Consider the following 14,008-nt stretch of genomic DNA (forward strand, 5'->3'; position numbering starts at 1 on the left):
CGAAACTCTATCTACCCTCTTTCCACCCTTGCCCTCAGATGGAAAAGTTGGCCTCTGACTCTGCCTTTTGGAAAAGATCCCACTCAAAACCAAAGGGCAACTAAATAGAATCGAGGCGATGTACATTTCATTAACCAAATAATTAGGATGATGAAAATATATACAGTCGAGCGGACGAGTACGGTGCCGAGGGGAAGGGAAGGGAGAGGGGGGAGGAGCAGAGGGAAAGGGGGGAAAAGAGGGTTAAGCTGCGGAGAGGTGAAGGGGGGGCGGTGGAGGGAGTAGAGGGAGAAGGGGAGCTCGGTCCGGGAAGGCCTCTTGGAGGAGGTGAGTTTTAAGTAGGGTTTTGAAGAGGGGAAGAGAATCGGTTTGGCGGAGGTGAGGAGGGAGGGCGTTCCAGAACGGCGGGAGGACGTGGCCCAGAGGTCGACGGCGGGAGGGGCGAGTCCGAGGGACGGCCAGGAGGTGGGCGGCGGAGGAGCGGAGCGGGCGGGGTGGGCGGTGGAAAGAGAGAAGGGAGGAGAGTTAGGAAGGGGCGAGGTGACGGACAGCCTCGAAGCCTAGAGTGAGGAGGTTCTGTTTGGAGCGGAGGTCGATAGGCAACCGCTGGAGGAGTTTAAGAAGGGGAGTGACAGGCCCGGATCGTTTCTGCGGGAAGATGAGCGTAGTCGGAACCTCTGACTCCCAGGCCCGTGCTCTATCCACCAGGCCATGCAGCTTCTTTACCGAGCAGAGCAATATGACTGGGCCCTTGAGATGATACAGAATCTCCGGGGAAATGGGAAATGGGACTTTGGCCACCGGAAGCACAACAGCTGCCCCCTAGAAAGACAGAATCGACCTTTAGCGCTCACCAGTTCTCTGCGGGAGTTCATATCACCTAAGGAACCGGTAAGACTCGAGCCCCTGCCCCGAAAACCTGCAGGATCAGCAAAGCGAATCACACACTCCCCCACACGGACGTGCTTTTGACCCCCACTTAGTGCGCAGGGTATGCAGTGACGTGCGCTACCCTTTTGTTCAAAGTCTATAAAGCCTCCTCAGAGAGAAGGCTAGAGTAACCAGAACCTCCTGGAAGATCTTATTCCCAGAGAGAATCTAGCTTCCCCACCCGGAGGAGTTCCGCTTGCTCTGATCTCTCTCCCCTTCCTCCGTTCCCTGCGGGAACTGGGAGAGAGGCCGGCTCTTCCCCTGAGGAATTGGGATTCTTTCCGAGGTGCGGGCTTCGTTCTCCCAGCGTCCAGCTCGCTCGCCCCTCTCCGAACGGTAGAGCGGGAAGAGGGTCGGCTTCGAGAGGTGAGTCGGAAGACCCCCTCATGGCACACGTCTGCGAGGGGAATGAAGGAGGTGACAGGGGCTGGTGGCAGTGGAGGTATCTGAGTTCATTCATTCATTCATTCATTAAATCGTATTTATTGAGCGCTTACCGGGTGCAGAGCAGTGTACTAAGCGCTTGGAAAGTGCAGTTCAGCAACAGAGACAATCCCTACCCAACAATGGGCTCAGTCTAGAAGAGGGGAGAGAGACAACAAAACCAAACAAGTAGACAAGCATCGATATAAATGAAAAGAATTTAGATATATACACATCATTAATAAAATCAATCGAATAATAAATATGCACATATATACACAGGTTCTGTGGGGAGGGAGGGAGTAGGGGCGATGGGAAGGGGAGGAAGGGCAGAGAAAAAAGGGGCTCAGTCTGGGAAGGCCTCCTGGAGGAGGGGAGCTTTCCGCAGGGCTTTGAAGGGGGGAAGTGGGCTAGTTTGGGGGGTGTGAGGAGGGAGGGCGTTCCGGGCCAGAGGTAGGATGTGGGCCGGGGGTCGATGGTGGGACAGATGAGAACGAGGCTCGTTGAGGAGGTTAGCGGCAGCAGAGGAGCAGAGTGTAGAAGGAGCGAAGGGAGGTGAGGTAAGAGGGGGAGTGGCAGTGGGAACAGGCACCTGGAAGAGAAACCTAAAGACTCTGGAGCGAGGGAGAGGGCGGGCGATGGGGGTCCTGCCCGCCGCCCGAGAAGTACTGTGCGTTCAGTAGCTTGAGCGAACTCTGTGTGATGATCTTATTTTACACAGCACATGTGCCATGACAGGAGGCGGTTCGAAGGAGCGCCACACAAGCACAGGGCCAGGACACTGAGCAAGGGGAACATCATTCACTCATTCATTCATTCGATCGTCTCTATTGAGCTCTTACTGTGTGCAGAGCACTGTACCAAGCACTTGGGAGAGTACAGTGCAAGAATAAACAGCACATTCCCTGCCCACAGCGAGCTTACACTCTCAGGGGGAGACAGATATCAGTGCAGATGAATAAATTACAGACACGTACTCAAGTGCCGTGAGGCTGGGAGGAGGGGAAGAAAAGAGGGAGCAAGTCAGGGCAACCCAGAAAGGAGTGGGAGAAGAGGAAAGGGGGGGCTCAGTCAGGGAAGGCTTCCTGGAGGAGATGTGCCTTCACTAAGGCTTCGAAGGGGGAAGAGTCATCGTCTGTCAGATCTGAGAAGGGATAGTGTACCAGGCCAGAGGCAGGACATGGATGACGGGTGGGTGGAATGATAGATGAGATCCAGGCACAGTGAGAAGGTTGGCCTTAGAGGAGCACAGCGTGCGGGCTGGGTTGGAGAAGGAGAGTAGCGAGGCAAGGTGGGAGGGGGCAAGATGACGGACTGCTTTAAAGCCAATGGTGAGGATCTTTTGTCCGATGCAGAGGTGGAAGGGCAACCACAGGAGTTTTTTTGAGGAGTGGGGTGACGTGTCCTGAACAATTTTGTAGAAGAGTGATCCGGGCAGCAGAGTGAAGTACGGACTGGAGCGGGGAGAGACAGGAGGCTGGGAGGTCAGCAAGGAGGCTGATGCAATAATCCAGGCGGGATAGGATGAGCGACTGTATTAACATAGTAGCGGTTTGTGTGGAGAGGGTAGCGTGGATTTTAGCGACGTTGTGAAGGTGGGACTGACAGGGTTTAGCGGCGGGGAGAACACGTGGGTTAAACGAGAGCGAGGATTCAAGGATAATGTCGAGGTCACCAGCTTGCGAGACGGGAAGGATGGGGGTGCATCTACAGTGACGAGAAAGTCACGGGGAGGACGAGGTTTGGGTGCGAAGATGAGGACTTCTGTTTTGGGCACGTTAAGCTTGAGGTGATGGGAGGACATCGCCCGATTAGACCGTAAGCCCTTCAAACGGCAGGGACCGTCTCTACCTGTTGCCGACTTGTTCATTCCAAGCGCTTAGTACAGTGCTCTGCACATAGTAGAACAGTGCCCAGCGCTTAGAACAGTGCTCGGCACATAGTAAGCGCTTAACAAATACCAACATTATTATAGTAAGCGCTCAATAAATACTATTGAATGAATGAATGAATGAAAGGACATCCGAGGAGAGATGTCTTGAAGGAAAGAGGAAATGCGAGGCTGCAGGGAGGGAGAGAGAGATCAGGGTTGGAGATGTAGATTTGGGTATCATTCGCCTAAAGGTGATTAGTTGAAGCCACGGGGGTGGGTGTGGATGGAGAATAGAAGTCATTGACTAATTATGGTATTTGTTAAACTATCTGTTTATTATCCGCCAGGCACTGTACTAAGCAAGATGCGGGGAAAAGAGGGTTAAGCTGCGGAGAGGTGAAGGGGGGGGGCGGTAGAGGGAGTAGAGGGAGAAGGGGAGCTCGGTCCGGGAAGGCCTCTCGGAGGAGGCGAGTTTTAAGTAGGGTTTTGAAGAGGGGAAGAGAATCAGTTTGGCGGAGGTGAGGAGGGAGGGCGTTCCGGAACCGCGGGAGGACTGGGCCCGGGGATCGAGGGCGGGACGGGCGAGACCGAGGGAGGGCGAGGAGGTGGGCGGCGGAGGAGCGGAGGGTGCGGGGTGGGCGGTGGAAAGAGAGAAGGGAGGAGAGGTAGGAAGGGGCGAGGTGATGGAGAGCCTCGAAGCCTAGAGTGAGGAGTTTTTGTTTGGAGCGGAGGTCGATTAGGCAACCACCGGAGTTGTTTAAGAAAGGGGAGTGACGTGCCCAGATCGTTTCTGGCGGGAAGATGAGCCGGGCAGCGGAGTGAAGAATAGCCTGGAAGAGGGGCGAGAGAGGAGGAAGGGAGGTCAGAGAAGGCCGACACGGTAGTCTAGCCGGAATATAACGAGAGCCCGTAGCGGTAAGGTAGCCGTTCGGGGTGGAGAGAAAAGGGCGGATCCTTGGGCGATATCGTAAAGGGTGGAAACCGGCAGGTCTCGGTGACGGATAGGATGCGTGGGGTGAACGAGAGAGAGGAGTCGAGGACGACATCGAGATCGCGGACCCGAGAGACGGGAAGGATGGCAGTGCCGTCCACGGTGATAGGGAAGTTTCATTCATTCATTCATTCATTCAATAGTATTTATTGAGCGCTTACTATGTGCAGAGCACTGTACTGAGCGCTTGGAATGAACAAGTCGGCAACACATAGAGACGGTCCCTGCCGTCTGACGGGCTTACGGTCTGATCGGGGGAGACGGACAGACGAGAACGATGGCAATAAATAGAGTCGAGGAGAAGAGCATCTCGTAAGAACGATGGCAACTAAATAGAATCGAGGCGATGTACAATTCATTAACAAAATAAGTAGGGTAAAGAAAATATATACAGTTGAGCAGACGGGTACAGGGCTGAGGGGATGGCAAGGGAGAGGGGGAGGAGCAGAGGAGATGGGGGGAAAAGAGGGTTCAGCTGCGGAGAGGTGAAGGGGGGGTGGTAGAGGAGTAGAGGGAGAAGGGGAGCTCGGTCCGGGAAGGCCTCTCGGAGGAGGTGAGTTTTAAGTAGGGTTTTGAAGAGGGGAAGAGAATCGGTTTGGCGGAGGTGAGGAGGGAGGGCGTTCCGGGGCCGCGGGAGGACGTGGCCCGGGGTCGACGGCGGGACGGCCGCGACCGAGGGACGGGCGAGAGGTGGGCGGCGGAGGAGCGGAGCGTGCGGGGGTGGGCGGTGGAAAGAGAGAAGGGAGGAGAGGTAGAAAGAGAGAAGGGAAGTCTGGGAGAGGACCGGGCTCGGGAGGGAAGAGGAGGAGCTCGGTCTTGCTCATGTCGAGTTTTAGGTGGCGGGCCGACATCCAGGTGGAGACGTCCCGGAGGCGGGAGGAGATGCGAGCCCGAAGGGAGGCGGAGAGGACAGGGGCGGAGATGTAGATCTGCGTGTCATCTGCGTAGAGATGGTAGTCGAAGCCGTGAGAGCGGATGAGTTCACCGAGGGAGTGAGTGTAGATGGACAACAGAAGAGGGCTGAGAACTGACCCTTGAGGAACTCCGACAGTTAAAGGATGGGAGGGGGAGGAGGCGCCCGCGAAGGAGACCGAGAAGGACGGCCAGAGAGATACGAGGAGAACCGGGAGAGGACGGAGTCCGTGAAGCCGAGGCGAGATAAGGTGTGGAGGAGGAGGGGACGGTCGACGGCGTCAAAGGCAGCAGAGAGGTCAAGGAGGATCTGAATGGAGTAGGAGCCGTTGGATTTGGCAAGGAGGAGGTCACGGGTGACCTTAGGGAGAGCAGTCTCGGTAGAGCGGAGGGGACGGAAGCCAGGTCGGAGGGGGTCCGGGAGAGAATGGGAGTTAAGGAATTCTAAGCAGAGATTTAGACGACCCGTTCTAGGATTTTGGAGAGGAAGGGTAGCAGGGAGATAGGGCGATAACTGGAAGGGGAAGTGGGGTCGAGAGCGGGTTTTTTTAGGATGGGGGAGACGGGGATCGAGACTGTGAGCCCCCTGTAGAATAGGGACTGTGTCCAACCTGATTTGTTTGTATCCACCCAGCGCTTAGTACAGTGCTTGGCACATAGGATCATTATTATTAACAAGTGCCATCGAGTCATTTCCAATTCATAGCGACACCATGGGTATACTTGCTCCAGAATGTCCTGTCTCAGAATGTCCTGTCCCCTGTCTTAATCCACAACCTTTCCAACAGCTCTTCCATTTTCGTTGTTATGGTCTCTATCCATCCAGCTGCCTCTTCCACGTTTTCCCTGGACTTTCTCTAGGATTATCGTCTTCTCCAGAGAATTAATCCTCCTGATTATACGTCCAAAATATGCTAATCTACATGGAGTCATTTGGCCTTCCAAAGACCACTTTGACTCAATTTGCTCCAAAATCCATTAGTCTGTTTTTCAGGCGGTCCACGGCATTCGCAGAAGCCTTCTCCAACACCACATATCCAAAGAATCGATGTTCTTCCTGACCTATGTTTTCACTGTCCGGCTTTCAGAACCAACCATTGTCACCGGAAACACCACAGAGTTGATCATTTGTATTTCTGTGGCAACTGTTACATCGGCACTTTCCACGACTCTATCCAGGCTCTGCATAGCAAGTCTCCCTAACATCAATCTTCGGCATATTTCTTGACTACTGGTTCCTTTATCGTTGATTATCGATCCCAAGAGAGAAAAATTGTATTTTACCAAAAAACTCTATGGATACACGTACCAGAAAGACTTCAGATACAGTGCTGGAAAATGAGCCCCTCAGGTCGGAAGGCACTCAAAGAGCTACTGGGGAAGAGCGGATGATGTCTCAGAGCACTGCGGGTGTTTACGACGTGGCCGGAACAAAGGCTTCGGGACCTCCGGTCGCTGACGTTGCCATATGAGAAATGAGTATCCGAAGCTGTAAAGATAACCTTATTATTAGAACGTGGCCCATAAGCTCTTAACAAATACCATAATCACTATTATTATTATCAAAGGATCCAACAAGAATCACCTCCAGGATTTGCCGGTTACCGTTCCATGTTTATCCTTCTGTCTTTGTCTCTGCCTCCCTCCGGCCTTCCGCCCTCTCCAGCTTCCAGGTGGTTTCCAGTGGAGAGGTTGGAGAGATCGAGTCACCCGGCGCTCAGAATGCTGCTGGTCCGCACCCCGCTGATGCTGCAGGCCCTGCAGAGATCTCTGCAGAAGGGCATCCCCGAATCCCTCAAGGTGAGAGCCCAATCTGAACAAGATCCCCAGCTTGGTTTGGAGGTGAGCACTCTATATTTCATGAGAAACGTGTCTGCTAATTCTGTTTCCCTGCACTCTCCCAAGTGCTCAGTACACTGCTCCGCACTTCGGAAGAGCTCGATGAATACCACTGATGGATTGAGAAAGATGACGCTAATGAGAAGAAGAGCTGTGGCATTCGTTAAGTGCTTAGCCTGGGATTAGAACTGTACTAAGCACTGGGGTCGATAAAAGAAATGGAGATATGTACACACTTTTTTTTTTTTTAATGAACTTAACGTTCTGTGAAGAGTCCAGTATTTTCTCAGGTACCTGATCCCCAAGGTCAGTTTTGGCTCATCGCTTATTGGGTGACTGTGAGCCTAATGTGGGCCCATAACTCTCCTAAGCCCTGGAGTTAATATGAGAATTGGATACAGTCCCTGTCCTACATGGGGCTCACAGTCACCAAAGCGATAAGCCAAAACTGACCTCGGGGATCAGGTACCAGACAAAATGCTGGACTCTTTACAAAAGGTTCTTCTTATAAAAACGGGTGCCCGCGTCGTTGTGCTAGAGGAAATCCATAATAAGCAGTGTGGCTCAGTGGAAAGAGCCCAGTCTTGGAGTCGGAGGTCATGGGTTCGAATGCCCGCTCTGCCACTTGTCACCCGTGTGACTGTGGGCAAGTCACTTCACTTCTCTGGGCCTCGGTTACCTCGTCTGGAAGATGGGGATTAAGATGGTAGGACAACATAATTACCCTGTATCCACCCCAGCGGTCAGAACAGTGCTCTGCACATAGTAAGCGCTTAACAAATACCAACATTATTCTTATTATAATGTTTGAAAATCAAATTCTGGGGGTTTGTTTACTTTAATGATAATATGAAAAACATGATTAAAATGGGTAAAATCCTTAAACTTCACATCCCACCTCGGGATAGCCACGGAATCAGCTGGATTACATCCGGGCTTGGAGATAGATGCCATCTCTCTGTTGTTGTTTTTTCCCTCTTCAAGCCTCTGCGGTCGCTGAGAAACTTCAACCCCACTCGGTGATATTTTTCTGCGGTTGGGAAATAGGGAGGTTATTCCCAGTAGTAGCATCTATTAAACATTTACCTTGTGCCAAGCACCGGGCCGTTTGATGGGATGTACGAGATAATCAGATCGGACACAATTCCCGGCTCACGTGGGACTCACCGTCTAGAGCAGGTATCTCCTCCGATTTTACAGTCGAGGAAACTGAGGTACAGAGAGGCGAAGCGAGCGGAACCTGGGTCTCCCGACACCAGGTCGTACGCTTTTTCCACCGGGCCTAAGGGAACCGGAAGACACCTGTTTGGCAGTGAATAATTATCAGTGATGTCTGTGCCGGTCCAGTGGAAAAATAACAATAACCATAATAATGATAGACGTGACTTTTATGGCACGTGTTAAGCACGTACGGTGTGCCGGACGCTGTACTAAGCGCTGGGTATATACAGGCTGATCAGATTGAACACGGTCCATGTCCCACGGGGGGGCTCGCGGTCGATCCCCACTTTACAGATGAGATCATTTAGGCCCAGAGAAGTGACGTGACTTGACCGAGGTCACACAGCAGACAAGCGGCGGAGCAGGGATCACAACCCACGGCCTCCGACTCCCAAGGCCGTGCTCTTTCCGCTAAGCCGCGCCGCTTCTCCGATGCCGTGCAGGTCTACGGCACCGTGTACCACGTGAATCGGGGGAACCCCTTTAAGCTGGAAGCTCTGGTGGACAGGTGGCCGGATTTCAACACCGTCATCGTTCGCCCCCCGGAGCAGGTAGGTTACCCGAGGTGCCCCCCCCCAGTCCTCCTCACCTGCCCCGATCATCCAATTTCTCGGCCAAGGGATCGAAGAGGACTGACCGGTCCCGGGTCGGGCCGGGCTCAACTACCGACGCCGAACCGAACGAGAGAGGCCTCAGGGTGCCCCGGCTGGAGGAGGAGGAGGAGGAACGTGCCCAGCCTCCTTCCGCAGCAGGGCACGGCGGCGACGCCGCGGAGAGTGAGAACGGGGAAGGGTGATGCCATGGCTCTGGAGCAAAGAGGGGTCTGGGGGGGGGGGGGTCTCCCCTCCCTCCTTACCCCCGGGAGCTATTCTAGACTGTAAGCTAGACTCCCCTCTAGACCGTAAACTTGTTGTGGGCAGGGAATGTGTCTGTTTATTGTTACATTGTACTCTCCCAAGCGCTTAGTACGGTGCTCGCCCCGCAGTAAGCGCTCGGTAAATACGATCGACTGGAATCTGATCGAATGAATATTCTCTAGGTCTGGGGGGACTCGGATGGGCTTCTGGACACGTGCGCGCATCGAGAGCGCTCCATAAATACCGTTGATGGATGGATTGATTCTGCCGCGGGATATCGCCTCCCCGGCCTGGCAACGACAGCGCCGGTCACGGCCGGTGCTTAGTACAGTGCTCTGCACCCAGTGAGCGCTCAATAAATAGGATTCGTTCATTCAATAGTATTTATGGAGCACTCACTATGTGCAGAGCACTGTACTAAGCGCTTGGAATGGATTGAATGAATGAAAACTTTCGCCATTCTTCCCCCTTCCCCACCTAACCCAGGAGATGACCGACGACTTAGACCACTACACGAACACTTACCTAATCTACTCCAAGGACCTGGAGACTTGTCGAGAAGCCCTGGCGTCGCCAGGGACCATCAACTGGAAGCAGCATCTACAGATCCAAGGTAACCCGGGCTCTCAGAACGGGCTGTGGGAGAACTCTCCGGAAGTCAGTTACCGACGTCATATTTCGACCTCCAGAAGCGGTTAGCCGGCCCGCCCGGCTTCAGGTGGGGAAGCTCCTCCGGTTCCGAACGACCGGCGAGGAGCTGTGGCTCTGCCTCTTGCCAGCTGTGTGACCTCGGGCACGTCCCTTCACTTCTCTGGGCCTCAGTTTCCTCCTCTGTAAAATGAGGATTCAACACCTGTTCTCCCTCCTTATTATTATTAATAATAATAAAATAATGGTCTTTGTTAAGCACCTACTATGTTCCGAGCGCTGGGGTAGATACAAGTTAATCACGTTGGACACGGTCCCCGTCCTACATGGGGCTCACAGGTCTAAGGGGGAGGGAGAACAGATGGAGCGTAACCCCGTGTGGGACAGAGACTGGGTCACTTGGCTTCTCTGTGCTTCATTTACCTCATCTGTAAAATGGGGATAAGCGTGTGAGCCCCATGTGGGACGGGGACTCTGTCCAACCTGATTAGAGGAGTTAAAGAAGCAGCGTGGCTTCATGGAAAGAACATGGACTTGGGGGGGGGGGGTGTGTGTGTCAGAGAACATGAGTTCTAATCCCGCTTCTGCCACTTGTCTGCTGTGTGACCTTGGGCAAGTCCCCTAACTTCTCTGTGCCTCAGTTCCCTCGTCTGTAAAATGGGGATGAAGACTGTGAGCCCCACGTGGGACAACCTGACAACCTGATTACCTAACCCGGCGCTTAGAACAGTGCCTGGCACAGAGTAAGCACTTAACAAACACCGTCATTATTATTAACTTTGTCTCCACCCCAGCATTTAGAACCCAGAGTGAGCGCTTAACGAGTACCATAGTGTTAGTAATAGTAATAAGAATAAGAATGTCATTGACCAGCTTCTCACTTGGAAGGGATTTTAGGGCCGAGCGTTGGATTAGGTCCTCTTCTCTTTCCCCACCAGGGTTACAGCCCGGACTGGAGAAGGTGATCAGAGAAGTTGCAGCCTCTAAGTCAGTCCAAGTGCAGACCACAGACACCATCCTCTATGTCAACCCAGAGACCCTGCAGAGGCTGGCCCCTTCCTTGCTCCAGAGGGATCATGCCAACAAGTTACCGCTCAAAACCTCGAGACCCAAGAAGGAAATGTGAGTGTTGGAACGTCAAGCAGTGTGACCTAGTGAAAAGCAGCGTGGCCTAGCGGCAAGAGCGGAGGCCTGGGAGTCAGAGGACCTGGGTTCTAATCCTGACTCTGCTGTGTGACCTTGGGCAATCGATTCACTTCTCTGGGCCTCAGTTTCCACATCTGTAAAATGGCGGTTCCGTCTTACTCCCTCCTACCTCGGCCGTGACCCCCATGCAGAGACAGGGACGGTGTCCAACCCGATGACCTCGCATCGGTCTTGATGATGTTGTCGTCTTGTTTTCGTTTTGTTCCGTTTTGCTTTGCTGTCTGTCTCTCCCGTTTAGACTGTGGGCCCATCACCGGGCAGGGATGGTCTCTATCTGTTGCCAAATGGTACATTCCAAGCGCTTAGTACAGTGCTCTGCACGGCATGAGTGCTCAATAAATACTATTGAATGAATGAATGAATCTGTCCCAGTGCTTAGAATAGTGCTTGACACATAGTAAGCGTTTAATGCTATTATTTCCTTTATACTCTATCCATAGGTATATATATATATTTATATTCTACCACTGGTATATACTCTTTCTCCTCGGGCAGTCTGAGTACCAAGAATCTTAGGGTGAAGATATTACCGAACTGCAGAGATTCCTAAGTTCCTTTCACTTGGGTGGCTATAATAATAATAATACTAATGATGGTATTTGTTAGGCACTGTACTAAGTGCTGGGATAGGTACGAGATAATCAGTCGCACACAGTCCCTGTCCCACGTAGGGCTCACAGTCTCAATTCCCATTTTACAAATGAGGTAACTGAGGCACAGAAAAGCGAAGTGACTTGCCCAAGAATAGAACCCAGATCCTTCTGATCCCCCAGGTCCATGCATTCATTCATTCAATAGTATTTATTGAGCGCTTACTACGTGCAGAGCACTGTACTAAGCGCTTGGAATGAACCAGTCGGCAACAGATGGAGACGGTCCCCCCCGTCTGACGGGCTCACGGTCTGATCGGGGGAGACGGACAGACGAGAACGATGGCAATAAATAGTCAAGGGGAAGAACATCTCTTAAAAATGACGGCAACTAAATAGAATCGAGGCGATGTACATTTCATTAACAAAATAAATAGGGTGATGAAAATATATACAGTCGAGCGGACGAGTACGGTGCCGAGGCGATGGGAAGGGAGAGGGAGAGGAGCGGAGGGAGATGGGGGGAGAAGAGGGTTAAGCTGCGGAGAGGTGAAGGGGGGGTGGTAGAGGGAGTAGAGGGAGAAGGGGAGCTCCGTCCGGGAAGGCCTCTCGGAGGAGGTGAGTTTTAAGTAGGGTTTTGAAGAGGGGAAGAGAATCCGTTTGGCGGAGGTGAGGAGGGAGGGCGTTCCGGGACCGCGGGAGGACGCGGCCCGGGGGTCGACGGCGGGACGGGCGAGACCGGGGGACGGCGAGGAGGTGGGCGGCGGAGGAGCGGAGCGTGCGGGGTGGGCGGTGGAAAGAGAGAAGGGAGGAGAGGTAGGAAGGGGCGAGGTGGTGTAGAGCCTCGAAGCCCAGAGTGAGGAGTTTCTGTTTGGAGCGGAGGTCGATAGGCAACCACTGGAGTTGTTTAAGAAGGGGAGTGACAGGCCCAGATCGTTTCTGCGGGAAGATGAGCCGGGCAGCGGAGTGAAGAATAGACTGGAGTGGGGCGAGAGAGGAGGAAGGTCCATGTTCTGTCCACTAGGCCACGCTGCTTCTCAGGGTTCTTCTCCTTCCAATACGGCCCCAAGATTCCCGCAAGCCTTGGCAGACTCAGGGCAACCCCCTCCCCCCACCTGACTCGGCATCCCTCCCCGAGGGAGGGATCACCAGCCATCGGACACGGGCTCGTCCGTGTCGCTCCGTCCGTCTGGGTCCACCCCCTTTCCCGCCGGGTCCGTGAACACGGTTTCCTCCTCTCCCCCGCAGCGACGATGAGACGTTTAAGCTCTCGGCCATGGAGGTCGACAACGCGGGACTGGTGAACGGGCTGTGGGGTTTCGGTGGGAACGAGAGGAGCCTGAGATTCATCCGGCGCTGCATCCGCCATTTCCCCAGCTTCTGCCTGCGCGGGCCCGAGGGGACCCCGGTCTCTTGGAGTCTTATGGATCAGACGGGAGAGTTGCGGATGGGGGGCACCCTGGCCGAGTACCGCAACAAGGGGTTCGTCGCGCACATCGTCTATCGCCAGACTCAAGCGCTCCTTCCCCGAGGCTTCCCGCTCTACTCTCATGTGGCCCGAGACAATCCCTACATGCACAGGCTGTGCCAGAGCCTTGGGAGCGTATCCATTCCCTGTGGCTGGCACCAGTGGAACTGCGTGCCACTTGCAAGCTCCCGCTGAGGAGCAGTTCCTGTGGGTGTGTTGAGGACGGGGAGGGGAAAGAGTGCGAGGAACGAGGCTCGGGGCTGGCGGCGGGGTCTGGAGGTGTGGACGGACTGACCAACTTAACACTGCCTTTCTTGTACTTGACCATTCGGGAAAAGGCCGAATAAAGCTTGAGCACTGGGAATATTCAAAGATCTGGGCAGAGATGTTGAACTTTTATAACCCCGCCATCCACCAAGGGGTGGCGGTTGGAAGCAGGGAAGGCATCTCGCTCTTCTCTGTCGGGCGATCGTATTGACTGAGCGCTCACTGGGTGCAGAGCACTGTATCGAGCACTCGGGCGAGTACGATATAGCAGGCGCGTTCCCTGCCCACAGCGAGCTTACAGTCTAGATGGGGAGATAGACATTAAAATGAATAAAATCACAGAGAAGGACAGAAGTGCCATTGGACTGGGAGGGGGGGATGAATAAAGGGAGCAAATCAGGGCGGCACAGAAGGGAGGGGAGACGAGGAAAGGAAGGCTTAGTCAGGGAAGGCCTCTCGGAGGAGACGGGCCTTCAATAAGGCTCTGAAGTTCGGGGAGAGTAATCGCGGGAGGGCGTGGCAGGGCAGAGGTAGGATGTGGGCTAGAGGTCGGCGGTGAGATCCATGAGATCGAGGTACAGGGAGAAGGTTGGCATTAGAGGAGCTGCTGTAAGAGGGTGTGACTCCAGAGAGGGTTGGAGATCTATTCGCACCATCCATCCGTCAGTTGACGGTATTCAATCCATCGTACGTATTGGGCACTGCTGTGTGCAGAGCACTGTACTAAGCACAATAAACAATAGACACAAGTTTACAGTCTAGAGGGGAAGATGGACATTAATA

At 53.7% G+C, this 14,008-nt stretch overlaps 1 protein-coding gene across 6 annotated transcripts; it reads left to right on the top strand.

The window, feature by feature from the left end:
* The first annotated feature begins 1,069 nt into the window (after positions 1-1,069).
* Positions 1,070-13,332, top strand: LOC114810122 (glycine N-acyltransferase-like). 6 transcript variants are annotated; one of them, XM_029060068.1, is made up of 6 exons: positions 1,070-1,296; positions 6,796-6,971; positions 8,633-8,740; positions 9,533-9,659; positions 10,633-10,816; positions 12,739-13,332. In XM_029060068.1, exons 2-6 carry the CDS (start codon positions 6,852-6,854, stop codon positions 13,151-13,153), a joined length of 954 nt encoding a protein of 317 aa, XP_028915901.1. In that variant the 5' UTR covers positions 1,070-1,296; positions 6,796-6,851; the 3' UTR covers positions 13,154-13,332. The 6 variants fall into 6 exon arrangements, with proteins under 6 accessions (XP_028915901.1, XP_028915902.1, XP_028915903.1 ...); XM_029060069.1 differs by lacking the exon at positions 1,070-1,296 and adding an exon at positions 2,763-2,800; XM_029060070.1 differs by lacking the exon at positions 1,070-1,296 and adding an exon at positions 2,803-2,837.
* Positions 13,333-14,008: the final 676 nt, after the last annotated feature.

The sequence above is a fragment of the Ornithorhynchus anatinus genome, chromosome 3 (genome assembly GCF_004115215.2).
Source record: "Ornithorhynchus anatinus isolate Pmale09 chromosome 3, mOrnAna1.pri.v4, whole genome shotgun sequence".
NCBI lineage: Eukaryota > Metazoa > Chordata > Mammalia > Monotremata > Ornithorhynchidae > Ornithorhynchus > Ornithorhynchus anatinus.